This window comes from Marmota marmota, unplaced genomic scaffold (genome assembly GCF_001458135.2).
Source record: "Marmota marmota marmota unplaced genomic scaffold, marMar, whole genome shotgun sequence".
Lineage (NCBI taxonomy): Eukaryota > Metazoa > Chordata > Mammalia > Rodentia > Sciuridae > Marmota > Marmota marmota.
This window is the reverse complement of record NW_025999899.1, coordinates 918,515-944,209: the sequence shown is the minus strand read 5'-3', so window position 1 is coordinate 944,209 and position 25,695 is coordinate 918,515. Positions and strand designations below refer to the sequence as shown.

Here is a 25,695-nt window from a genome sequence, read left to right as displayed (position 1 = left end):
TTTTTTTTTTTTTTTAAACAAACTTGAACGCCCCTTCTGTGCCAGACCTGGAGAGGGACGTCGGAGAAGAGTGGAAGTTACCGACGGTTGTAGAGAAAGACTCACTTTCGCTGAAAGGGTAGAGAAGCGTATGGGGGCTTTGGAAGCTTAGATGAGTGGATCCACACTAATCTGTGAGGAGACGGCTGGGGAGGTGAACCTGGAGGGAGTGCTTTCTATGTAGAAGAGACCGTGCCTGAGAGACTGGAGACTGGAAACAAGCCGATGGGTTGGGAAGTTGTAATTCTGATGCATGTAAGGAGCTGAGCAGAGCTGTAAGGCAGGGATTAATTTCAAGGAGCTTTGATCACCCACATTTAGTAAAGATCTCATGAAGATGAGCTATCAAAGACGGAAAGGAGACCCAGGACTGCTGCTTATCAGAGGAATATAGCTGTAAGAAGGCAGTGAGTAGATGCAACTGTAACGTTCAGTAATAGGTGGACCACTCAAAAACTTGCCCACTAGATTTGGTTGGGGCATATTTCTTTTTTTTTTTTAATATTTATTTTTTAGTTATAGGTGGACACAATGTCTTTATTTTACTTTATGTGGTGCTGAGGATCGAACCCAGTGCCTCACCCATGCTAGGCCAGCGCTCTACCTCTGAGCCACAACCCCAGCCCTCTTTGGGGCATATTTCAACGGAACCATGGTGGTAAGAGCTAATGTGGCATTGAGTTAAGTAGGCAGAAGGTGAAGGAAAGAAAGTAGAGGGATCAGTTTTCTGTTTTGAGAAAAAAAGAGAGGTTGAGAAGAACTTACAGATATTCATAGGTTAAGGGAAAGAACTCAGCAGAGAGGGAGGCTGAAGATAGGATAGAACTAATAGTAAAGGTTGGGTGGGGGCCACTTGGCAACAAGGACTAGAGGAGAGCTGGCCTAGATAGGAGGAATGCTGTCTCAGGACTGTGGGCCCTGGAGAAAGGAAGCAAGAATGGTGTGATTGCAGATGCACTTGTAGAGGGAAATCACATTAGAGGACTTTTTTTCTTGGAAGAGTTCTGCTGAGAATGGGAGTCTCAGAGCCTCAAGTAGGTCCTTGGGGAAGATAGACACAGAAAACAGGCTGCAAAAACAGGAACAAGATCAATGGTAGAGTTGGTGCCCAGATGTCTCTTAGCCCTACATCTGCAGCATTTGGTTATTTTACTTTAGCAATGCTCAGTTATTCTGGTATAGGAGCAGGAAGGGGAGACATGGATCCAACTTGTTAGGATTGTGCCTAGGAGATTCAGCAGGAAGATTGCAGAATACTCAAATTCTTAGTCTGTGATTCTTGGCTGGGTCAGGAAGGATGAGCAGTTAAAGGGCTCTGATGACTGAGAGAAATGGGACTATAAGACTTTGAAGCTAGAGAGGGGTCATGATAGCAAGGAAAGAGGATGCCCAGGTTTCCCAAGTACTTGTTCTATTCTAAACTGTGGAGGAGCTGAATAGGAAGGCTGCTTCTATGCAGATGTTTTTGAGCTCCCTGAGTTCTTTGATCTAATTAGACACTGTTAAAGGGACCCACAGACGGTAGGAAATAACATTTATTGGATACTTACTGTATGCAGGGTACTCAAGTCCATGGAAAGACAGAGACTGACTCTGCTTTCCAGTGCCTTCTGGTATTGGAAAAGGACAGAAACATTTAAACATTCTATACAAACTAGTCTGTTCAGTGCTAGGAGAGGAATAAACAGAACACAAAGGAGCCCAGATGAGGGCCACTAGTGCAGCCCTTGGGCCCCATTAAGGGCTTACCCATCTTATCGTTTTCTAGGTAGCAGCATGAGGGCAGGTATCTAGTTCTGGAATAGTGTGGACAGAGGCAGAGGGATTGAAAGAAAGTGGCAGGTCAGGGAATGGTCCGGAGTTTGTTATGGTTGCATGTGTAAATGACATCTTTTCTTGCTAATACATACCAATCTGTATAACAGTTGTATTTCATTTTATCTTATAACTCTACTAGCTACCTCTTGTTGAACATATATATTGTTTCCAATTTTTAAATGTCAAGAGCCGAAGTTTTTTTTATTTATTTTTTATTTTTTATAATTAAATGTAATAGGATTCATTGTGACATATTCATACATGCACATAGCACAATTTAGTTAAGTTTTTTCTCTGGTACCTCCCCCTTTCCCCTATTCCTCCCTTCCTCTGGTCCCCTTCCTGTATGCTACTGATCTCCCTTCTAATTTTTATGAGCCAAGTTGAAGAAGTCATCTTTAATTATTTCCTTAGAATCAATCCCTGAAAGTGGAATTGTGGGTCAAATGGCACCAACATTTCAAATTTTTAAAAATATAGTTTAACTTCCCCAGAAACAATTCCAGCGAACACTCTGCAGCAGTAAACATGAGTGCACATTTTTCTGAGGCCTTTAACTCAAGGTATTTTCATTCATATATATATATATATATATATATATATATATATATAAAATGACTNTATTTCATTCATATATATATATATATATATATATATATATATATATAAAATGACTTTAAGCTGTTTGATTGGAGAATTCTGTGTCAATTTACATCTAAGTGAGACTTTTTTTTTTCATTCCTAGGGGAAACTGGCTCTGGGAAGACAACTCAGATCCCTCAGTACCTCTATGAAGGGGGCATCAGCCGCCAGGGCATCATTGCTGTGACTCAGCCCCGCCGAGTAGCAGCCATCTCTCTTGCTACTAGAGTGTCAGATGAGAAGAGAACTGAACTTGGGAAACTGGTACTTCATTTTCTTGTTTAATATCAGTACTGTTTACTGAGCAGTGCTCTCACTGTGCCTTTTGCCTTTTTATGTTTTTCTGAACAAAATTTCTTATACATGGCAAACTTCTTTTTTTGCCACAGCTGTTTAGGCCATTCTCGGAGTTCTTTCCCAGTTCTGGAGAGATCAGAGACTCTAATAGGGTTGCAATTCTGTTTGCTTTGCTTTCAAAAGCTATTGGAGCCAGGCAGGGTGGCACAGGCCTGAGATCCCAGCTGTTCAGGATCCTGCTGAGGCAGGAGGATCACAAGTTCAAAAGCAGCCTCAGCAACTTAGTGAGACCCTCTCTCAAAATAAAAAATAAAAATAAAAAGTGTTGGGAATGTGGCTCAGTGGTTAAGTCAATTCCTAGTACCACCCCCCGCCCCCCAAAAAAAACCCTTTGGAAAGTTAGATAAATTTTGAGACTTTAGTAACCTCTGTTAAATATTTTTATATATTTCTAGAAACATTGTAAGCATCTCTCTAACATATATGTAGGTATTTAAGATGAGTTTCAGAATTTTATAGAAGACAGATTTATGTTTATGTGCATGTATTCTAGCTTTACTTAAAAACATCTTGGACATCTTTTTCATATCTATATACAGCTTCATGTGAAACTTATTAAGTAGCTGGTAGGAGGTTAGTTTAAAATTCTTTGTAATGCTCACCATAATTGCAGTTAAAGGTACATGTCCCCTTCCTCGCTTATTATGTGTTAACATCCACATATCAAGAGAGAATATTCAGCCTTTGGTTTTTTGTACTGGCTTATTTCACTTAGCAAGTTAGTTTCCAGTTTCGTCCATAATGCAGATGCTCAGCATAATTGCAGTTAAAGGTGCATGTCCACTGAGTAAACCATACGATCCCCAAGGGAGCAGGCCAGGGTAGTGTTGGTCTTGTGCACTGTGATAGGTGCTTAGGACAGTGCTGGATACAAGGGGATGCTCAACAGATGTTTGGTGCATGAATGAGTTGTTCCTCCATATAGGTTGGTTATACAGTGCGCTTTGAGGATGTCACCTCAGAAGACACCAGGATCAAGTTCCTAACTGATGGCATGTTATTGCGTGAAGCAATTTCAGACTCCCTGCTTCGGAAGTACAGCTGTATCATTTTGGATGAAGCCCACGAACGGACTATCCATACAGATGTGCTCTTTGGAGTGGTGAAAGCTGCTCAGAAGAGGCGAAAGGAACTGGGGAAACTGCCTCTCAAAGTATGTGCAGCCAATTTAAGGAAACAGGCTTGTTTCTTTCCCATGTGTTTTCTTGCTTCAGAACCACAGAGAAAGATAAACATGATGGGAGTGGCACAGGCCTTGACCATCTGCTTTTAGGGCTTGGGAGGGGCATAGAAAGGCTGTCCAATGCCTACTTGCTATCCTCCTTTTTGTTCTCTTGCGAAGGTGATTGTGATGTCAGCTACCATGGATGTGGACCTGTTTTCTCAGTATTTCAATGGAGCCCCTGTCCTCTACCTGGAAGGTCGGCAGCATCCAATCCAGATTTTTTACACCAAACAGCCTCAGCATGATTACCTACATGCAGCTCTTGTCACGGTCTTCCAGATCCACCAGGTATGGAATGGGGTTCAAATTCCTGACAGATTCTGTGTTCTGTACATTTGGTAGTGAGAACATTCAGCCTTGAAGAGAAAAGCCACTGTCAGGTGCAGTGGCACACGTAATCCTAGTGACAGGAGGCTGGAAACAGGAGATGGCAACTTCAAGGCCAGCCTCGGCAACTTCAAGGCCAGCCTCAGCAACTTAGTGAGGCCGAAGCAACTTAACGAGACTTGTCTAAAAGTAAATAAAAAGTCTGGGGATGTAGCTCAGTGAGAGAGCACCCCTGGGTTCAATATTCAGTACCAAAAAAAGAAAAGAAAAACCAGTGAATGCACCACTTTGTGAGCATGTCATCAAGATAAATATGAAAGGTTGAGGGTGTAGCTCAGTGGTAGAACATTTGCCTAATGTGTAACACACACACACACACACACAAACACACAGAAAGTTAAATAAGGAATTCAATTGCTATGTCTAGGTTTTTAGTCATTTTTATGGTATCTCTTATTTATTTATTTTTTTTAGCAAGATATTTATTTATTTTTAAATTTTTTAGTCATACATGACAGCAGAATGTATTTTGACATATAATATATACATGGAATGTACATACATCAATCATATTGTCTATTCTATTCTGCTTCTCTTATTTTCTCTGAAAAGAAAAATAATTCAACTCTGACCAGCAACTTTCCTCCACTGAACTAGAAAACTATCATATGTTAGAGCACTGCCCTACTTGGTTTTTTTTTTTTTTTAATTTATCAGAAGCCCCACTAAAGAAGTACATTTTATATTACAACCTTCTCCCTCTTTCTCTCTCTTTGCATACACACACACACACACACACACACACATATATGTATATGTACATATGGATATATATAAACTATATTAAGTCTATGAAAAACTGTCTCCTTCATTACTTGTGATATAGTCTGTTATTTTCTACCTCATTAAAAAAGTAAAAATTGACTCAATAATGGGTTGCAATTAAGAGTTGTTTTTTAGGGTTGGGAGTGTGGCTTGGGTAGATTGCTTGCCTAGCATGCGTGAGGCTCTGGGTTTGATCCCAGCACCACCACCAAAAAAAAAAAAAAGAGGTGTTTTTTTAACTTCATTAAAGAACTATTTCAAAATCCCTTCTCATTTTATTAAATATTTACTTTAAAAACTTGAATAATTAAATCACCTCATTTTTGTTTGATTTGTATAAAATTGTTTTTAATTTTCCTGTTAATTTTCTGAGAAAATCTAAAGGCAAAGAATTAACTTTTATTAGGTCTGTGCAACTGTCATATTGACACTCTCGCCACTCTCCCACAGTGCCCACGGTGATGCCCGTTACTGCTTCCTCTGGCTTCCCAGTCTGGCTGCACTGGGTAGGAGAGGGAACCTGTAAGTTTAACTAGACCATACTCAAGACTTTGAGTCAAATTCCAGGTTTCATCCTCTCACAACTTATCTTTACCTTGCTCCCCCAAGTCCTGAGCCTTTCTGGCTCCTCTAGGGAAATCACCTCATCTCTTGTCACTGGTCCCCTTAGTAGGCACCCAGGACACAGCTTCTTATGCCTATCATTCAGTGTCTCCCCCCCATCTCTTCCATCTTTCAAAACTGAGTTGAACACACTCATCTCATTGTTGTGCCATTTTGGGACAGTGACCCTTATTGTCAATTTGATGGTATTTGGGAAAGAGAAAAGGTCAGTCCGCCTTGTTTAACTGCCAAAAGCAAACTTGAAATGATGAGTTTTTCATGAATGGTGGCTACTGGTACATTCCAGGGTATATAGTAGCTTTGATGAATTCTGCTACTGATAAAGTTTTGACCGTTTTACACTTTATTCTGTCTGTATATACCTCTGAAATTTGTCCTATCCATATTAGGCTCAAAAAAATACACACAGGAGCTGGTTGTAGTGGTGCACGCCTGAAATCTCAGTGACTCGGGAAGCTGAAGTAGGAAGATGGCAAGTTTGAGGCCAGCCTCAACAAATTAGTGAGGCCCTAAACAACTTAGTGAGACCCTATCTCAGAATAAAAAATAAAAAGAGTTGGGGAAGTAGTTCAGTGGTAAAGTACCTTGGGTTCAACCCTAGTACCCCATAAGTTAAAAAATACACACACATATAAATATATGAATGTGTATATGTACTTAAGTATATACTCATCCTTCAGCATTCAAAGTGGGGGTTAGTTCCAGGACCCCCCACTTGGATACCAAAATTTGAGAATACTCTAGTTCTTTATAAAATGTCATGGTATTTGCATATAATCTACACATATCATCCTGCATAATTTAAACCATCTCTGTATTACTTATAATACTTAGTACTATGTAAATGCTATGCAAATAATTGTTAGATTGTTTAGCAAATAATGACAAGAAGTCTGTTTAATACAGACTTAGTTTTTTAAAATAGTTTAAAAATTTTTAAAAATTTTTTTTAGATGTATATTGTATTAATGTATATTTTGACGTACATACATAACTTATTCTAATTAGGATCCCATTCTTGTGGTTGTACATGATGTGGAGTTTCATTGTTCATGTATTCATATATGAACATAGGAAAGTTATGTGTGATTCATTCTGTTCTTTCCTAATTGTAACTCCTCTCCCCTTTGTCTAATTCAATGAACTTCTACTCCCCATCCTCACTTATTGTGTGTTAACATTCACATATCAAGAGAGAATATTCAGCATTGGGTTTTTGGTACTGGCTTATCTCACTTAACAAGATAGTTTCCAGTTTCATCCACTTTCTGGCAAATGTCATAATTTCATTCTTCGTTACAGCTGAGAAATATTCCATTGGTGTGTATGCACCACATTTTTTTTTTTTTTTTTTGGTTACAGGGGATTGAACATAGGGGTGCTTAACCACTGAGCCACATCCCCAGCCACCCACATTGTTTTGGCAGGAGGGACATGTACTGGGGCTTGAACTTGGGAACACTCAACCACTGAGCCACATCCCCAGCCCTATTTTGTATTTTACTTAGGGTCTCACTGAGTTGCTTAGCACCTTGCTGTTGCTGAGGCTGGGTTTGAACATGCAATCCTCCTGCCTCAGCCTCCTGAGCTGTTGGGATTATGGGCGTGCACCACCACACCTGGCTCCCAGCCCTTTTTAAAAATATTTTATTTAGAAACAGGGTCTTGCGTAGGGCTTCAACCTCCTGAGCCACTAGGATTAGGGGCATGCACCTCCATGCCCAGCATACCACATTTTCTTTATCCGTTCTTCTGTTGAAGGGCACCTAGGTTGGTTCCATAGGTTTGCTATTGTGAATTCAGCTGCTATAAACATTAATATGGCTATATCGCTGTAGTGTGCTGATTTAAGTCGTTTGGGTGTATACCAAGGAGTGGGATAACTGGGTCAGATCTATAGGTGTTTGAATCTGTGGATGTGAACCCTGAGGATGTGGAGGGCCAACTGTATACACATACGTAGGCACATAATTATTGCTAAATATTTTTCAGTTATTTTGCCATATGTATAATCTGTCTGATTGAACAGATGTCAAAGAAAAATCAGGTAAATGGGCATATCATTTACTTGATCATTCTCTTTGAAGGTGAACAACCCAGTTAACCTCAGTGTCTCAAGCAGTTATATAGGGTACTTTTTTTTTTTTTTCTGGTATTGGGGATTGGACCCCAGGTGCTTACCACTGAGCTATATCCCCAGCTCTTTCTTATTTCTTTTTTTGGTGGAGGGAGATAAGGTCTTGCACAGTTACTTAGGGCCTAGCTAAGTTGCAGAGGCTGGCCTTGAATTTGTGAACCTCCTGCCTCAGCCTTCTGAGTCACTGAGATTATAGGCATGTGCCACCATGCCCAGCTATGGGAAACCTTTTTGGTATATGATGGCATCATTGAATAAGTACTCCTTTTCCAGCATGATTGCTTCTGGAGACTTCCATTGATGAGGATTTCCTTAAGTTGCCTTCTGTTTTATCAGTTTCATCTTTTAAGATGTTTGGGAAAGGAAGGCAGCTTTATGTAGATTTTATTTTCTTGCCTGATTGTGCTTTCCCTGGTATTGTCCCTTCAAAAAAGCAACCTGGTAATTTTCCTTCAAAATATACTTGGCTGGTTTCTAAACATGGCTGGTTAACTCACACCTGTTACATTCTATGTGTTGCTGGTAAAACTCTTCTCTCAGGGAGCTATCAACATTTAGGCTTCTTACATCTCCTCACTTTGTGAAATGTTATCAGTAAACATCATTTTTTTCCCCTCTTTTTTTAAAGGAAGCCCCTTCTTCTCAGGACATACTAGTGTTCCTCACTGGTCAGGAGGAGATCGAAGCAATGAGCAAGACCTGCCGAGACATCGCAAAACACCTCCCTGATGGCTGCCCTGGGATGTTAGTCCTTCCTCTGTATGCCTCCTTGCCCTATGCACAGCAGCTCCGAGTCTTCCAAGGGGCCCCTAAGGTGAGTTCCTGCTTCTGTCCAGCTCCATCCCTGGGCACCCAGTCAGATCCATCAGTGGGGCCCGTGTGCCTTTCACTGGGCTCCAGATAAGGTACGTGGGAGGGGTTGTCCAGGCATCAGTGAGCTAGTTGAGAAAATACAGATATATATTGCACAGCTACAGGTGGAACTGTCCTCTGAGAAGAACAAGGAAACAGTTTTTAGGGAATGAGGGAAAGTACAAAGGCCAAGATGAAAGGTAAGTGAGTGACTCTTGTAAGGGCTAGTATAAATCACAGTTTGTCCATATTATGGTTTATTGTCTGCCTCTGCTGTGCCAGGCACAGTGATAATGCTCATGTGCACTCCCGTCATTCAGGCTCCTACAGGGGTATTGAGGCCCCAGAGGGGAAGTAGGCAGTGCTCACTGGGCACATATGAAATTGGCAAGGCCAGGATTCCAGGTCTCATCTAATTGTTTTTGAATCTTGTGCTTGTCCCATTACATCTCATCACCTCAAGTTAATCTTTAGAACTGCAGTGTCATTTTCTGCCTTCCCATCCCTGTCTAGTTTAATGACCAACTATTAATACTGATGACCACCATTAATAATGAAGTCATCTTTTCTCTGTCGTGAGTGATGGTGGAAATTAATGGTGAGAGTATGTTTTAAACTTCTGAATCATATATGTGTCATGTGGCTTTTTGGTTTTTTTCCTCCTTTTAGGGCTATCGCAAAGTGATCATTTCAACCAACATCGCTGAAACCTCCATAACCATTACAGGAATAAAATATGTAGTTGACACGGGCATGGTTAAAGCAAAGAAGTATAACCCTGGTGAGAATTTGTAGCTCATGAACGTCTCTCCTGTATATAGTGAGCAACCATTGAAACTAGTCCCACAATTTTCCCCAAGTGAGCATTTCATGTTTATAAGTAACTATGAGATTTGAATGGCAGGGACCATAAGTGAGATAGTCTAGAAATCAAGTCCAAAAAGGAGACAGACCTAATGCAGGTATGAGACAAGAAGTCAAGACAGGAAAGGAGCCCACATTTAGCAAACCTAAGAACATGATCAGGCACTTGGGCAGAACATTTGAAAGCCCACTGGAAGTTGGGCAAGAATGATTGCTGGAAGACCACAGACAATCTGTTAGCAATCAAAGGCTCTTATGAGAAATAGTATTTTGTGTATGGCTGGTGTGTGCTCCCAGGTTTCCGAGGAAGCAGAAGGATCCTTTAATCTGGGGTAATGGGCAGCAGGTGGACCACCATCTGTCTCCTACAAATATGCAGTGGGAGACTTGCTGGAAGTTATTTTTGCTCATTTCTGTTTCAGCTGAAATTACCACTCCCCAGTATTTAATTGAAGTGCTCTGTAGCCACTGGTGGGGCTGACTGTCATGTGTAGATTTCCTAGAGACAGCATATGTGAAATGTTGTGGGTTTTCATGGCCTGGCACAGAGTACACCTTTGTCCAGAACAGATGTTAGCCAGGCAGCTGGTTCATGTCTGTAATCCGAGCAATAAAAGGGTTGTGGATGTACTCAATGGTAAAGCTGGGTTCAATCCCCACTACCAAAAGGAAAAAGAAAAGTTTTAATGTCATTTATTCCTAGGAAAAAAACTTCACATGACCTGTTTTCTCACAGAAAACAGAGGATAGCCAGGCATGATGGTGCACACCTGTAATCCCAGCAGCTCAGGAGGCTGAGGCAAGAGGATTGTGAGTTCAAAGCTAGCCTCAGCAAAGGCGAGGCACTAAGCATCTCATTGAGACCCTGTCTCTAAATAAAATATAAAATAGGGCTGGGAATGTGGCTCAGTGGTTGAATGCCCCTGCGTTCAATCCCAGGTACCAAAAAAACAACAGAGAGAAAAAGCACACTAGTGACTCGAGGCATTCACTTTCTGAGTCATTGATCAGTAGTTTGACCAACATTCCTAGCTTGCTAGAAACTGTCTCAGTGTTAGCATCAAAATTCCCATATCCACTGGGTGCAGTGGCACACACCTGTAATCCCAGTGGCTCAAGAGGCAGAAGGATCACAAGTTCAAAGCCAGCCTCAACAATTTAGTGAGGCCCTGTTTCAAAGTAAAAAATTTAAAAGGCTGTGGATGTGGCTTACTGGTTAAGCACCCCTGGGTTCGGTCCCCAGTACCAAAAAAAAAAGTCTTATATCCTAAAAACCTTCAGTCCCAAGCATACTAGGGTGGTTGACTATCTTGCGATCTAATCCATGACTTCTGAAACTACTCTTCAGGCCCCTTGCTAGGAGCATGAGGCTTTTCTGATATTTTCATAACAGATTTACACAGGGCTCATTGCAAGGCCCTTTTTTACTATGGGACCAAAGCACTGGAGCAATCTAGTTTTGTGCTTTCACATTTAGCCTTGAGTTTTTCTGAACCCCCGTATTGTAAAAGGCTCACTGGTATTCTGAGGACTGTTACTTTTTGTCATCACTGTGGAAACAGTTTTTTTATGTGATGAGCAAAGCACTGATGAGTCCCATTCTCCCTCTAGACAGTGGTCTCGAGGTGTTAGCTGTGCAGCGTGTGTCAAAGACTCAGGCCTGGCAGCGCACGGGGAGGGCTGGCAGAGAGGACAGTGGCATCTGTTACCGGCTGTACACAGAAGAGGAGTTTGAGAAGTTTGAGAAGATGACTGTGCCAGAGATCCAGAGGTCCGTTCAAGGCATGCTTGCACCCTTGCTGACTGCCCCTGTGTCACTCTTTCCCGTTGGCTTGTTTTCCAGAGCTGTGGTTTTTGTTAATGCTCTTCAGTCAATGGTTCTGACTGACTTGCTAGGGGTCAGAGATGAGTAACAATCCTGGTCTCGTACTCTTCACAGGTGTAACCTGGCGAGTGTGATGCTTCAGCTTCTAGCTATGAAAGTCCCAAATGTGCTCACCTTTGACTTCATGTCCAAACCATCTCCAGGTAAGTGGAGTCCTCAGTGTGACAGAAGGTAAATGAGTAGCTAACAAGTGTACTCTTCCCCAAAACAAGTATTTGGGAAGAAAAACAAGTATTTCCATCATCTCCTTTTGCTAATTTAACTTGTTGAATAACAATGTTGTCTTTCAGAGAAGGGTCTCAAAATCATGAAATGACAGATTCTATGCTGTCAGACCCATCATGCAGGGACTTACAGTCAGGGGACTTGACCTCTGGAACCAGTGAAGGTCATTAAGGGTAATCCATGGGATACTACAGAAATGAATTGTGCTTGTGTATGCAAAAGGACAGCAAAGATCAAATTTCTTGGCTTTAAATTGGAATTTGATTGTTCCCTGCCTTTTGTAGGTAATCTCCCCATGGTGGAAGAAAATAACAACTAGAGTCCTAATGATTGTAGCTTGTTGCATATGACATTACATCACTACTCTGTTGTCCTTTTATTTATTTATTTTGTTGTTTGGAATGGAACCCAGGGCTGCTTTATCACAGAGTTACATCTCCAAACCTTTTTATTTATTTATTTTTATTTGAGACAGGGTCTTGTGAAGTTGCTTAGGGCCTTGCTAAATTGCTGAGGCTCACCCAGAACTTGTGATCCTCTTTTCTCAGCCTCCTGGGTTGCTGGGATTTCAGGCGTGCACCACTGTGCCTGGCTTGATTTTCCTCTTTTTACAATTAAAAAAAAAAAAAAAATGCAATCATAGAAAAGAAAGAAAGAGAGAAAATATAAACAATTGATGGTTATGAAGGGTCCTGCTCTGATCCTCAAGTTCTTAGTTTTCCTTTCCTAGAGCAGCTGTTGTGTTCATTTTCTAGTTGTCTTCTACAGAAAATGTATGCATATGCAAGAATGCAGTCTCTTTAAAAACACCCATAGCCCTGCCAGGCGGGTGGCACACATCTATAATCCCAGACAAGAGGGTAGAAAGTGCAAAGCCAGACTGGGCAACTTAGTAAGACCTTGTGTCAAAAATAAAAGGACTAGTTGGGGGCAGTGGCACATGTCTGTAATCCTAGCAGCTCAGGAGGCTGAGGTGGGGTAATCGCAAGTTCAAGGGCCACCTCAGCAACTTGGTAAAGCTTCTAAGCAACTTAGGGAAACCCTGTCTCAACATAAAAAAGTAAAAAGAGCTGGGGATATGGCTTAATGGTTAAGTGCCCCTGGGTTCAATCCCCAGTATCATAAATAAAATAATTCATAAATAAATAAATAAGGTGAATGGGCTAGGATATAGCTCCATGGAGGAGCATGGATGTAGCTCCAGCACTGTTTAAAAAAAAAAGAAAAAAAGTCACAGAAATAAAAACACACATAGCAACACATATCATGTACTGTTCTACACTTGGGTTTTTCTTTTCACTGCTAAATTTCTACAAAGGATGATATGTATAAGGTGTAAGGAGCAATAAAACCAATGTCTGTGTCGCTGTTACCGGTGCCATTGAATCCCCAGGGACCCCACTTGGCTGCTTCTGCCTCCTTCCCACTCCCTCAGAACAAGTGCCCTCCCGTATTTTATTTGTAAGTTTTTGGCTTTTTAGTGGTATCATTAATAGCTGTGAATAGTGTGCTGGGCAGTGGTTGGGTGGGTTTTGCTGTTATTTGGTGTGGAGTTGTCAAAAGCTCCTAGAAGTACTGAACTAGCTATGACTTCTTTTTGGAATTTTGATCCTTTTTATGTCTCTGTTTTTTTAGATCACATTCAGGCGGCCATTGCCCAACTGGACCTGTTAGGTGCTCTTGAACATAAGGATGACCAGCTTACACTGACTCCAATTGGAAGAAAGATGGCAGTATTTCCTTTAGAGCCCAAATTTGCCAAAGTAAATGATACCTTCTCCTCAGTCCCTTTTCTGTCTGTTACAGGTTAGCTATCCCAAAGCAAACAATTGAGCCCTGTGGTTCTAATCTCACTTGTTCTCTTAAATAATTACTAACCCCTACTTTTGTATAATGTTGTGTGTGGGATTCAAAGGCATATAAGTCATGAGCCCTGCCCACAGGGATTTGGAATTAGTCAGGGAAGGCAGTCATCCCTTTTACAAAAATGTAAAATGACATGACTTTACATATAAAGTTATGGTTTTAGAGACCTTGCCCTTTAATTCCTTTGAATAAAAGCTAGAAAGAGTATACAGAAAGACTGTATTCAGAAGCTAGGAAAATAGTTGGTTTATACATTTTTAATTTTGATTTTCAGACCATCCTTCTATCCCCCAAATTCCACTGTACAGAAGAAATTCTGACCATCGTTTCCCTGCTGTCTGTGGACAGTGTTCTCTATAATCCTCCTGCCCGGCGGGATGAAGTGCAGGGTGTCCGGAAGAAGTTCATATCCAGCGAGGGGGATCACATCACCCTGCTCAATATTTATCGGACTTTCAAAAACATAGGTGGAAATAAGGTGAGCCTTGTTTTGTTCCTTTTCTCAAATGCTAACTCCTTTTTTCAGGCATATATATTTTTTTCCTATTTCAGTGCTGGGGTTTGAACCCAGGGCATGTAACCACTGAGCAATATCCCCAGCCCTTTTTTGTATTTTATTTAAAGAGACAGGATCTCACTGAATTGCTCAGGGCCTTGCTAGATTGCTGAGGCTGGCTTTGAACTCACTATTCTCCTGCCTCAGCCTCCCAGGATGTTGGGATTACAGACGTGCACCATCGTGCCCAGCAACACACTCCTGGCCTTTTATTTTTTATTTTGAGACAAAAGATACCTGAATTTCCAAGGGTGGCCTTTTTTTTTTGTGATTCCCTTTCTCAGCTTCCCAAGTTACTGGGGTTATAGGCATGCCCCTTCCCTTTTTGGCTGGATCATCTGAAGAGCCACACAAAGAATGCCAGATTTTATTTCAGAAATGTCTGAGTAGTGGGATATCACCTGGGAATAAATTTAATTGTGGACTTTGTTCTGCTTGTGTTTAATTTGTACTTGATGTGGACCAAATCAGTTATGTGTTTGGTGCTTCAATTTTGTAGCTATTTTATTAGTTTGTTTTTTGTTACTATAACATAGTACCTGAGGCAGACTAATTTGTTTATTAAGAAAAGAGGTTTATTTGGGCTCACAGTTCTGGAAGTGCTAGATCTATGGGCCTCATCTTGTGGTAGTCTTCTAGCAGAACCCTGAGATGGCACAGAGCATCACATAGAAGACATCACATAGAAAGGATTCAATGGTGAGGGATTCGATCTAGTGGCTTTATCTAAACCTAGCCACTTTCCAGAGGCCCCACCTGTAAACATCATAATTGGATTAAGTTTCTACTTGTTGAACCTCACAATGGGGATTAAATTTCTTTCATTTATTTTTTGTTTTGATACTAGAGGTTGAACCTATGGAAGCTTTACCACCGAGCTTTATCCCCATACCTTTTTACTTTTTAAGACAGGATCTTGCTAAGTTGCTGAAGCTGGCCTCCGACTTGTGATGTTCCTGCCTAAGCCTTCTGAGTTGAGAGAAGCTTTAGGAAACGTTCATACCGTATCTAGACGACAGCAATCACAAAATGTTTTTTCCCCTCACCTAACTCAAACTTTCTTCACAGTAGTTTTTGCTAGTGTGATATTTCAGTTCCTTGTACCAAGATAGAAAATGACAATATGTTCTCTTGTATATTAGTAAAATCCGTAATTATGCCATAGCGTGCACATTTTTACTTTAAAAAAATGCCACCACTCAGGGCTGGGGCTATAGCTCAGTGGTAGAGCGCTTGCCTAGCATGCATGAGGCACTGGGTTTGATCCTCAGCACTACTTAAAAATAAATAAAATAAATGCCTTCTCTCCATCTACAACTATAAAAAAAAAAAAAAAACACCATTCAGCTTTAACATTTCTATACTTTTTTGTACCTTAGTTCTACTTATTTATTTATTTTAGGGATTGGACCCAGGGATCCTTCATCTCTAAGCCGTATCCCTAGCCTTTTTAATATTTTATTTTGAGACAGGGTCTTCCTAAGTTACTTAGGGCCTCATGAAGTTGCTGAGGTTCCTTGTGATCCTTCTGCCTCAGCCTCCAGAGCTCCTGAGATTACAGGTGTTCACTGCTACACCAGTGCTTTAATTTATTCTTAAGCAAATAAAATATTGCTGATGCAGTAAAAACGCCAAGTTTTTCCTCCCTTATTGAGCACTGTCCTATAGCTGGTGTGTATTTCCCATATGGGCGACTGTATTTCATATCCATCCACATTGTATACTCTAAACATAAATATTTTCTTCCACTATCCTTTGGCAGCTTCTTTCTACTTACAACACTGAGTGACCATCTGGTACAGGTCTCCCTATGCACACTGGGATCAACACCTAAGAGTGTATCTGCCAGGCCTTGGGATAGCTGTAGTTCAGTTTTACCAGGTTGGAAAGTGGCTCTCTCAAATTGTCTATGGTCCCTCATTCTGTATAAGAGTTTCCATTTCCACCACCCTCTCCAACTCTAAGTTGAAATAACTTCAATTTTAACCTAGTTGATGGATGTGAAATTGTATCTCAGTTATTCTAAACTTCATTGCCGTGATTCCTCAAGAGACTCAACTTTCTCACATAAGTTTATTGGGTGTTTATATTCCCTCTTCTGTGAGTTCAATCAGTTCATATCCTTCGTCCATTTTCCTCCTGGGTTGTTTTTTACAAATATATTCTGGAGGTACTAATATTTTATAGGGTATGATGCAAAATATATCAGTCTATCGCTTTTCTCATGGTGAATTGAAATAAGGAATATTGTAGTTTCTCCTTAAACTATTAATTTATTTTTTGTTTGGTGCTACTGGGGATTTATAGTAGGGGCACTTTACCTCTGAACTGTATTCCCAGCCCTTTTTATTTATTTTTAAAAATCTTTATATTTTAGTTGTAGTTGGACATAATACCTTTATTTTATTTATTTATTTTTATGTGGTGCTGAGGATCAAACCCAGGGCCTCACTCGTGCTGAAGCTGGCCTCCAACTTATGATGTTCTCCCTACACCTTCTGAGTTGAAGTGCTCTACCACTGAGCCACAACCCCAGCCCTTGATTTTTTATTTTGAGATGGGATCTCACTAAATGGCCTTTGAATTTGTGATCATCCTTGCTTCAGCCTCCTAAGTTGCTGTGATTATAGGCATGTGCCACTGTGCCTGGCAAGAGGTTTTCTGATAGTCCTTTTTGACACTGGAAATTTTCCCTCTGAATTCAACTGTGTTCTCAAAGTTTTATTTACATACACACACTCACACATTCTTTTTCAGTGTAGAAACAAGAGGATTGTGATATTTCTTTTTCTCCTATTCAGGACTGGTGCAAAGAGAATTTTGTGAACAGCAAGAATATGCTGTTAGTAGCTGAAGTGAGAGCACAACTGAGGGAAATCTGCCTAAAGGTATTGTCTCTTCCTGATGCTCTTTGGGGAACTAACCTGTCAGTCTTTTCTAGGGTAATATTTTAAGTTGCCTATCACTAGTGATTATAAAAGGAATTCTCATTGTAAAAAAATTTAAAACTAAGTAGGAAGTAAGAATTACCCATAATTCTACCTTTTACTATTTTGTTCTACTTCATAATAACACTATTTTTTAAATTATTTCATTTTTTACAGTTACTGTATGTGTGTGTGTGTGTGTGTGTGTGTGTGAGAGAGAGAGAGAGAGAGAGAGAGGGAGGGAGAGAGAGAAATGTACATATAGTTTATGTTCAGATTTATAAACTTCGTTTGCTATGCTTGGGATGGAACCTAGGGCCTTATGCATGCTAGGCAAATGTTTTACCATTAAGCTACACCTTGAGCTCCATCTTGACAGATGAGATAAAGGCAAGAAATAAGCTGGCCAGCACATATCTGTAATCCCAGCTACTCAGGAGTCCACGTTAAGAGGATCACAAGTTCAAGGCCAATTTATCAAGACCCTGTTACAAAATAAAATTTAAAAGAAAAGGCTGGGAATGTAGCTCAATGGGAGACCACTTGCTTAGCATGTATGAGAACTCTGGGTTTGATCACAGGACACTAGGGAAAAAAAATAAAAAGGAACAGCTGATTGCCAAAAACAAAAGCCCTTGAGGAAAATGGGGGATGTTTCAAAGGATGAAGAGGACAGGAAGTAGTCATACTTCACAAGAGACTGGAATAAGCGACTGGAACAAGCTGTCAGGAATCGCTGGTTCTCTTGTTCTGTCTGCTTGCTTTGTTTCTCCTTCTCACTTCTGCCTCCACATGCACATGATGGCTTTACATGGTCTACCCACCCGGGGGCCGGTGAGCAGGAGCCTGACAGAGATTGATTAGATCTCCTATTTTAGACCTAAACATGCCAGCCTAGGTCAGGTAAGTAAGTGTCCACCACTGGTCTGTTGAGCCATAACCAGTGGTACAAGGTTCCACTACCCACTCAGCAAGGGCACAGAGCAAGGACATTGACTGATGACTGACATTCTCACTGCAGAGATGAGGACAGCATTTCCAGTAGGAGCAGCATATGCAGGGGCCAACAGCTAAGAGTCAATGCATGGATCTAGAGAAGAAAAGACTATTGATTATAGAGAATGTCTGCAGAAGAGGGGTGGGGCCAAGAACTGATGGGGTGGCCTGGCAGTGGCTCATCTTCAGCTTTATCATAGGAACTTTGCACTTTTTGCCAACAGCAATAAAGACACTAAGGGTTTTGAGTGAATGAAGAGGGACTGGAGTTGTGCTTCAGGAAGATTAATTTGGCAGCAATATGTGAGTGAGCAGTAGATGATGTGGTCAAAATGAAAGGGAAAGGCTTTTCCTTCCAGGGATGACCTGACGGATCTGCCTGTGGTCTGGTCATTGCATGAATGCTCCCTGGCAAATATTTCTGTTCTCAGTCTTCTCTTGCACTGTGCCTTCATCCCCTGCCTGTGCTGATGCCTAAGGCCATTGAGTCAACCACCGTAGAATGTCAAAGTGTGTTTTGACAGACTTGGCAGGATGCTGCATTTTAGGTCCCGTTGTTCCAATGCACTTGTGTAGTGTTGAGCAGTGTTTATGTTTGGGGTCTTTCCATCTCTCCATATCTCCTGAAACAGATGTCAATGCCAGTCATGTCATCACGAGGAGACATGGAGAGCATCCGCCGCTGCTTGGCTCACAGCCTCTTTATGAGCACTGCTGAGCTCCAGCCTGATGGTACTTATGCCACCACGGACACCCACCAGCCAGTGGCCATCCATCCCTCATCTGTCCTCTTCCACTGCAAGCCAGCCTGTGTCGTATACACTGAGCTGCTGTACACCAACAAGTGCTACATGAGAGACCTCTGCGTCGTGGATGCTGAGTGGCTGTATGAGGCTGCCCCTGAGTACTTCAGGAGAAAGCTGAGAACCACCAGAAACTGAGCTGCCCCAGGCTGTGGCACTGTGGCTGTGCCTGGAGCTTGGACCACAGTGGCCTCGTGGCAGACTCCCAGGCTGGCACCTAGAGAAGCTGTGAGTTTCAGCACAGCTATATGTGCCTAATCTCCAGAGGCTTGAAATCATCTTTGCTGAAACTCCTCAGACTGAACTGTGTAGATGTGTACATATCATTTCAACCTTGGGCATTTCAGAATTATGCTTTTGGTCCACGGTGGGTGACTTTGGGTAACTTAGTTAATTCGTGAGCCTCAATTGGAGATAATAATCATACTAACTTATAAGATTGGTGTCATGAAGTTGAGAGAAAATGAATGGAAAATTACCTAGAGCTTTGCCTGACACAGATACACACATAGTAAATTATGAGCCATTATGCATAATGTTACTGTTTTCTATCTGATGTGAATTAAGTACAACAAGATACCATGAGTTCTTGTGACTGACAGGCATGGAGCTTGGATGTTGTCCTTGATTCTATTTAATGTCATTCTTTATACAGCTTTAAAGTAGAAACATAAGAAATTGACTTCTGTAGAAGTTTCAAGAGGGAGGTGCTGTTGTCTCTTATCTCCTGGGATGGCCATCCCTACTGAGCCTCATGTCTCAGGGTGCAGACTAGTCTTTGCCCATCTCGAACCAGAGATCACTGAAGGAGTCTCTTGGCCCTTGGCGCATGTCCGCATCAGTGCTTTCAGGAGACATGTAAGTTACTTGGGTGAAAGTTGATTGTACCTTCTGAATCATGTCAGATGTAGACACAAGAAACCAACCTGTTGGTGTAGTAGTCTCCTTACACACCCAGTTGTCATTTTTCTCTTTAACTGAGCACCTATAAATGTGTGCACATGAAGAGTAATTCTGTGCTCTGTTTCAACTGTTTCTCTGTGAGCAGGGCCCCTGGTCAGAGGTGCTGGGGGTAAGAGGGAAGGAATAGGTTCATGGTCAGTGAGAACCCAGAGGGCATCTACTCCTCCCATTCACCACAATTGGCTGTTATAGTCTTGTATCTTGTTGATTTTCTGTCTTTTTTTCTTTATAGGGACATGGGGACATCTGGCTTTGCAGATGTCTCTAACCTTCATTGTCTACATTTGTCAGAGGGAATTTGAGGATCTACACAGTCTCTTCCTACTGGGGAAAGACTAAAGGTTCTTATTAGCTAGTTTATATCAAAAGCAAATAATCTTTCCCCGGAGAATGCTTGGACCTAGAAGCAACCAAGATTAAGCATGATAAAAGTTGTGCTTAATTGTTCCAAAATGCAATTTTGTCATTACTTTACATAGTGAATTGCACAATCCATTAAGCAGGGGGCCAAACTGCCTACCAGCTTCTTCAAAGAAAGTGGGCAGTCTCTTCAATCGGGGTCCCATGAGCTCTTTTCAGACTGTCGCCTGATTGCTCACCTCCATTAAAGGGTCTCATTGGTGCACAGTTGTCTAAATTTAATCTGGCCTGGTCTTTATTTATAAAATTAGCTGTAGTCTGAGCAATTTGACTTTTTAGCCCATATTTAGGGTTGTCTAGGTACTTATTTCTGTTAGAAATGGTTACAGTTATGTCCACAGGAATCTAACAGTTCCTGTGGACCTTATTGTAGAGAATTCTTAAACTTGAACTGGTTCTTCCACAAATCAGCTTGTTCTTACCATTACTGACTTCCTGAAAAGTTCTCCAGAAAGTTTTCTTTTTAAGTATATTTTTATCATTCATAAGAGGGGGCTAGGATGTTTAGCCTGACTTGGTAGAAGAAAATATTGTGCTTTTTTTGGTCAGAACTTTTGTATAATCTTTTATTTTTATTGAGCTGTAACATTTTTGCTCTACATATTTTCCACAAGCAAAACTATTCCTTGTGATCTTGAGCTGCTGTGAAGTATGACAATTGATAGTATTATAAAAATGTTTCCATCTTTTCCTCATTGATAAAATCTTTGCTGTTGTACGACAACTTCAGTCAAAAAATTATACATAATAACTTGGGTAAAAGATTTAATCTTTGACAATATGATATTGATATGATATAAACAATCGAATCCATTAAAAATATTCTGTATCCCAGATCATCCACTTTTTATCTGGAAATACTCAAACTAGAAAATCTGAAAGCATGAAGAACTTTTCAAAACCACTTTCAAGAAGTGACAGGTCTGGAGACACTTGCTTTATGCTAATAGGGAATCCCTCCCTGTGGAAGTATCTTTAAGCCTCTCCATTTTCTCTTAAAAAGGTCTGAGAGAAACATTCACATCAGAGGGAAGAAAGATACATCTGACACGCAATAATCTTTCCAAGCATAAATATGAAATACCTGAATCAATACTAATTTCTCTTGTTCCATTTCTTTTAGTTTACTTTTTATACACACAAAGATAACACACACCCTAGAAAATGTTTCACCCTCATGATGTTTCTTTTTTTGGGGGGGGTACCCGAAATTGAACCCAGGGTCACTTAACCTCTGAGCTACATCCCCAGCCTTTTTTTATATTTTATTTAGAGACGGGTTCTCAGTTGTTGAGGGCCTCACTAAGTTGCTGAGGCTGGCTTTGAACTCATGGTCCTCCTGCCTCAGCTTCCTGAGCTTCCTGGGATTACAGGTGTGATCCACCATGCCTAGCTCCTCATGATATTTCTACACACTTACTTCCATAGCATGTGCACTCTCTCCCTGCCTGATTGTCTCTCTTTTTAACCATGGACTTTTCTGCCTTATGCAAGAATTCTGAATTTAATTTTATGGCTTACAAACACTTACATAGACACAATTCCCAATGTCCCTGGTGAATATTTTAATGGGAATCCTCTGGATAGTCCTTCTCTTTCTTCAGATTGATGTAGGAGAGAAAGCCATTTGTCCTTTTGCTCTGGAGATCTAAAAGTGGCCAAGTTGTTCACTGCGGGCCAGCCCAAGACAAAGGATGTCACAGAATTGATGTTCCCCTCTCCCGTTTCATCTACACAGCTTGCTCTGCACATATCAGTTTTATTTTGTTTTTTACCTTTATGTTTGATTTTCATCAGAATAGATTACTGTAAAGAAAGAGATGCTACTTCTGCCTCTGTAGGCCTCTTTTGAGTTCTATCCATCCATCAATCAGCAGTGTCACACTGGTAATGGGCTGTTTTTGCAGGACTTTATTCAGGATTAAAAATGGATCACTCCTCTTTCTTTCTACTGGTGATTTCATTTTCATAGAATTTATGATGAATTTTGCATTACAGAGGGCTTTGCAGTTGCTTTCATTTCTTGTTGAAATCATCCTTTGTGACTTGTTAGCCTCATTTAACCAAGAGAGGACATTCCAAATTGTCTTTCTTCTTTCATTTCAATAACACTTATTTCCAAACATTTCATGTAACTTATATTAAATATTTTCTGTGTCTCAGAGAAATGTACACTTCCAGAGAGAGGAATCTTTTGTCCGTTTTTGTTCTCTGTTGTATCCAAAGCACCAAAAGAAGTACTTCGGAACTTTCTAGAAAGCAAGCACTTCCTTGTTGGATAATTAAGAAAAACTTCTCTAGAAGCTTTGGCAAAGACCTTCCTCAGACTTCAGGGATAGACAGGGGTTTTCCTCTTGCTGAACATGTTCTCAAGTCAGAGCTGCAACCTTCCTGGCTCCTCCTGAGGCAAAGAAAGCCCTTAAGGTCCTGGAACCAGCTGCTCTTTGAACCAACTGATGAAAAGAAGGGATTGTAATTGCTCTTTATGTTGATTGGTTGTACAAGAGTGGTTTCAACCATGTCTTCCTTTTGACTCTCAGCATCACTGTTGTCAGATAAGGTTCTATTTTTTGGTTTCCCAGGGTCATTTTTTGCTTCATGTTTTCCTGGACCGATTAGCAGCTTCGTGTTATTCTTCTTTTGGGACATTCTTGATACGAGTTTTATAGTTGACCTCATCCAATGTAAGGCAGGAATTGCCAGAATCAGTTATATTGAGAAATCTTGATAAAGGGTCATCTTTAGAACTTCCATTCAGGTTTCAGAGGTCTCAGTGACGGCTCCATTCCTTGGGACTCCAGGTGAGGCTGAACATCATGGCGGAAGCATGTGGCATAGGGAAGCAGCTCACTGGATGAACAGGAAACAAGAGCGAAATATTGTTTTTGTGTTTTCTGACTTGGTCACATCCTCAGCCCTTTCTTTATAGTTTACTTAGAAACAGGGTCTCTCTAGTTGCTTAGAGCCTTGCTGAGTTGCTGAGGCTGGCTTTGAATTTGTGATCCTCCTGCCTCAGCCTCCAAAGCTACTGGGATTATAGGTGTGCGACACTGCGCCTGACTAAAAATACTGTATTTTTAATAAAACATTCATCATTGCTGGTAATCAATGGGGAGTGGGGTAGTTTATTCCTCAACAAATTATCTCTATATAGAGGAGTTTGGGGGGTCAAGTAAACCTTGAGTTTTGTCCAGCTTAAATACCTGAACAGTTTCTGGAAATGTATATTCTCTGAGGAGTAAAGAATGTAAAGAGCTTCTAAGTAGCTTTAATGTTTCTGTATAGATACCTGTTTATCACTATAACATTGTGGTAGGATTTTAATAGAGTAGTTTTTTCTATTGGGCTTTTTTAAAAGCTGATTTTTAACATAGCTGCTCAGGGATTAAATAGGATGGAAAACCCATCTGACTCAACATATTACTACAAAGAAATAAATGGTTATTTATATTGAGCTGCAGGGGACAGTGCACTTTAAACTTAAACTTTCTTAAGAAAGTTGACTGTTTCACAATGATAATGCAGTATAATCTCAAGCTACTCTTTCAATTGGTAAAATATCAGATAGTGTGATGCTTCTTTTCCAATCTGTGCAATCCATATATGGACAAATCACTAGTTACCATTCCAAGCAGCTCTGCATGCATCAGGTGTTTATCTTCTATTGCCAGTAACCATGAAGTATGAAACACCCAGGTAATACATTCTATTACAGGGGGAAGGACTGCAAACACAGGTCCTTGGTGAAAATCCTTAATGCTACTGCATCTCTACTATTTAGAGATACTAAAGGGGAGCAAATTTTTGCACTGTGCATAAAACTAAATTTTACTATGGTACATAAATCCAAGTAATTCAGCCATCAGGAACTGCTTAGAACTCTGGCTATGCATCTAAGATGCCAATGCTTGAGCAAGAGGAATTTATAAAGAAAATAAGAATTTTATTATACTGTATTTGATTAGATTGTTACAACTTGCAGAAAAAGCTAGTGGGGGTGGAAATTAAGTTGACTCAAGCTTATGCTGAATTTTGAGAGTCTGGTCTTAGCCAATACAACTATGAAAACATCTCTGTATATAATGCTCAAATTTGCACTTGACTATCAAATCCATAAAAATGAAACCTGTACATTTTGTGTGTGGCTTCTTTGTTGGATTTTCTTTCCCTAATTTACAGGGTACTGTTTAGGAACTATTAAGTCTTCTCATTGGCACTCATTTGGTAAGCCATATTTTTTTAGTACAGTATATATCCCATGTTCCTAGGAAGTAAGATCATTGTGGTTTTTTTCCTTTTTCTTTTTGTAAGTAGTAGTGGGGCCCTCTACTACTGAACTACATCCAACCCTTCTTAAAATTTTGAGATAGTATTAATCTACGTTGTCCAGGCTGGTCCTGAACTTGAGATCATTCTACCTTAGCCTCCCAAATAGCTGGGATTAATACCCAGCTTCCAAAAGACGTTTTAAATACCATTATATATTGCTTCAAAAATCTCATTAGAGAATGAACCATTATAGCAGCACCCTCTATTAGTATTCATGTTTCTAATTGTACTTGCTCTCATTTGGTAAAATTAAAAATGTGTCTGAAAAATTTATGCAGAGTCAGAAAAAAGTTTATTACAAAAGGAGCTTTTGTGACAGTAGTGAGGATTGAATCCAGAAGAACTCTATCTATAAGCCACATCCACAGCCGCTTTTAATATTTTATTTTGAGACAGGGGCTTGCTAAATTGCCCAAGCTGGTCTCCATTTTGTAGCTGAGATTACATACGTGGCCATATATATGCCTGTGGATCACTGGTTCTTACCTAAATCTGATTTAGGCCACGGCTTCTTGCCCCCAGAAAAATGTTCCATTAGAGTTAAGATGCAAAGTTGGATGCTGCGGAGAATGGTCACTGAAATTAATCATGGATCCTGCCCTTGAGGATGTCATCATCTGGGGTGGGTGAGGTGAAGCTGCCAGGTACAGTGCTGCTGCCAAAAGGATTGTGTTGAAAGGAGAAGCAGCAAAGGTGTTGGGTGAGTTCTGGTGAAAAGGATGAAGTTCCAGTAAGGCCACTTAAGGGAGGTAACCTTGGAGACTGGGGTGGTGGGAGTTGAAGCGACAAGAGCGTGTTCCACGAAGTCAGAAAGTCTGCCATGGTTTGAGAACAGTACATAGGAAGTTGAAGAGTAAGCAGCCACTGGATAGAGACAGGGCAAAGTCGCCTAAGAACAACTGCTCCGAACCAAGGACTCCCCGGAGGTCCCCAGCAGAGGGCGCGATCCCATCCCGTTGCCTTCGGTCTTCAGGGCGCAGAAGTCGGAAACACTCCCGGGAGAGGGCGGGGCTTC

At 40.8% G+C, this 25,695-nt stretch overlaps 1 protein-coding gene across 2 annotated transcripts in view; it reads left to right on the top strand.

The window, feature by feature from the left end:
• The window catches only part of Dhx33 (DEAH-box helicase 33), a 25,186-nt gene extending 704 nt beyond the window's left edge, over positions 1–24,482 (top strand). Inside the window, exons 2-13 of one of the 2 annotated variants that reach the window (XR_007345687.1) lie at positions 2,603–2,763; positions 3,782–4,009; positions 4,199–4,369; positions 8,623–8,808; positions 9,516–9,627; positions 11,322–11,481; positions 11,650–11,738; positions 13,456–13,583; positions 13,961–14,164; positions 17,044–17,130; positions 18,798–19,826; positions 20,164–24,482. Coding sequence is in view for 1 of the 2 variants with exons in the window: in XM_015505977.2 (XP_015361463.1) it covers positions 2,603–2,763; positions 3,782–4,009; positions 4,199–4,369; positions 8,623–8,808; positions 9,516–9,627; positions 11,322–11,481; positions 11,650–11,738; positions 13,456–13,583; positions 13,961–14,164; positions 17,044–17,130; positions 18,798–19,106 (1,835 nt within the window). In the remaining variant the exon portion in view is untranslated. Of the gene's footprint in view, positions 1–2,602; positions 2,764–3,781; positions 4,010–4,198; positions 4,370–8,622; positions 8,809–9,515; positions 9,628–11,321; positions 11,482–11,649; positions 11,739–13,455; positions 13,584–13,960; positions 14,165–17,043; positions 17,131–18,797 lie in introns of both variants that reach the window. The other variant, XM_015505977.2, reaches the window with a different exon arrangement.
• Positions 24,483–25,695: the final 1,213 nt, after the last annotated feature.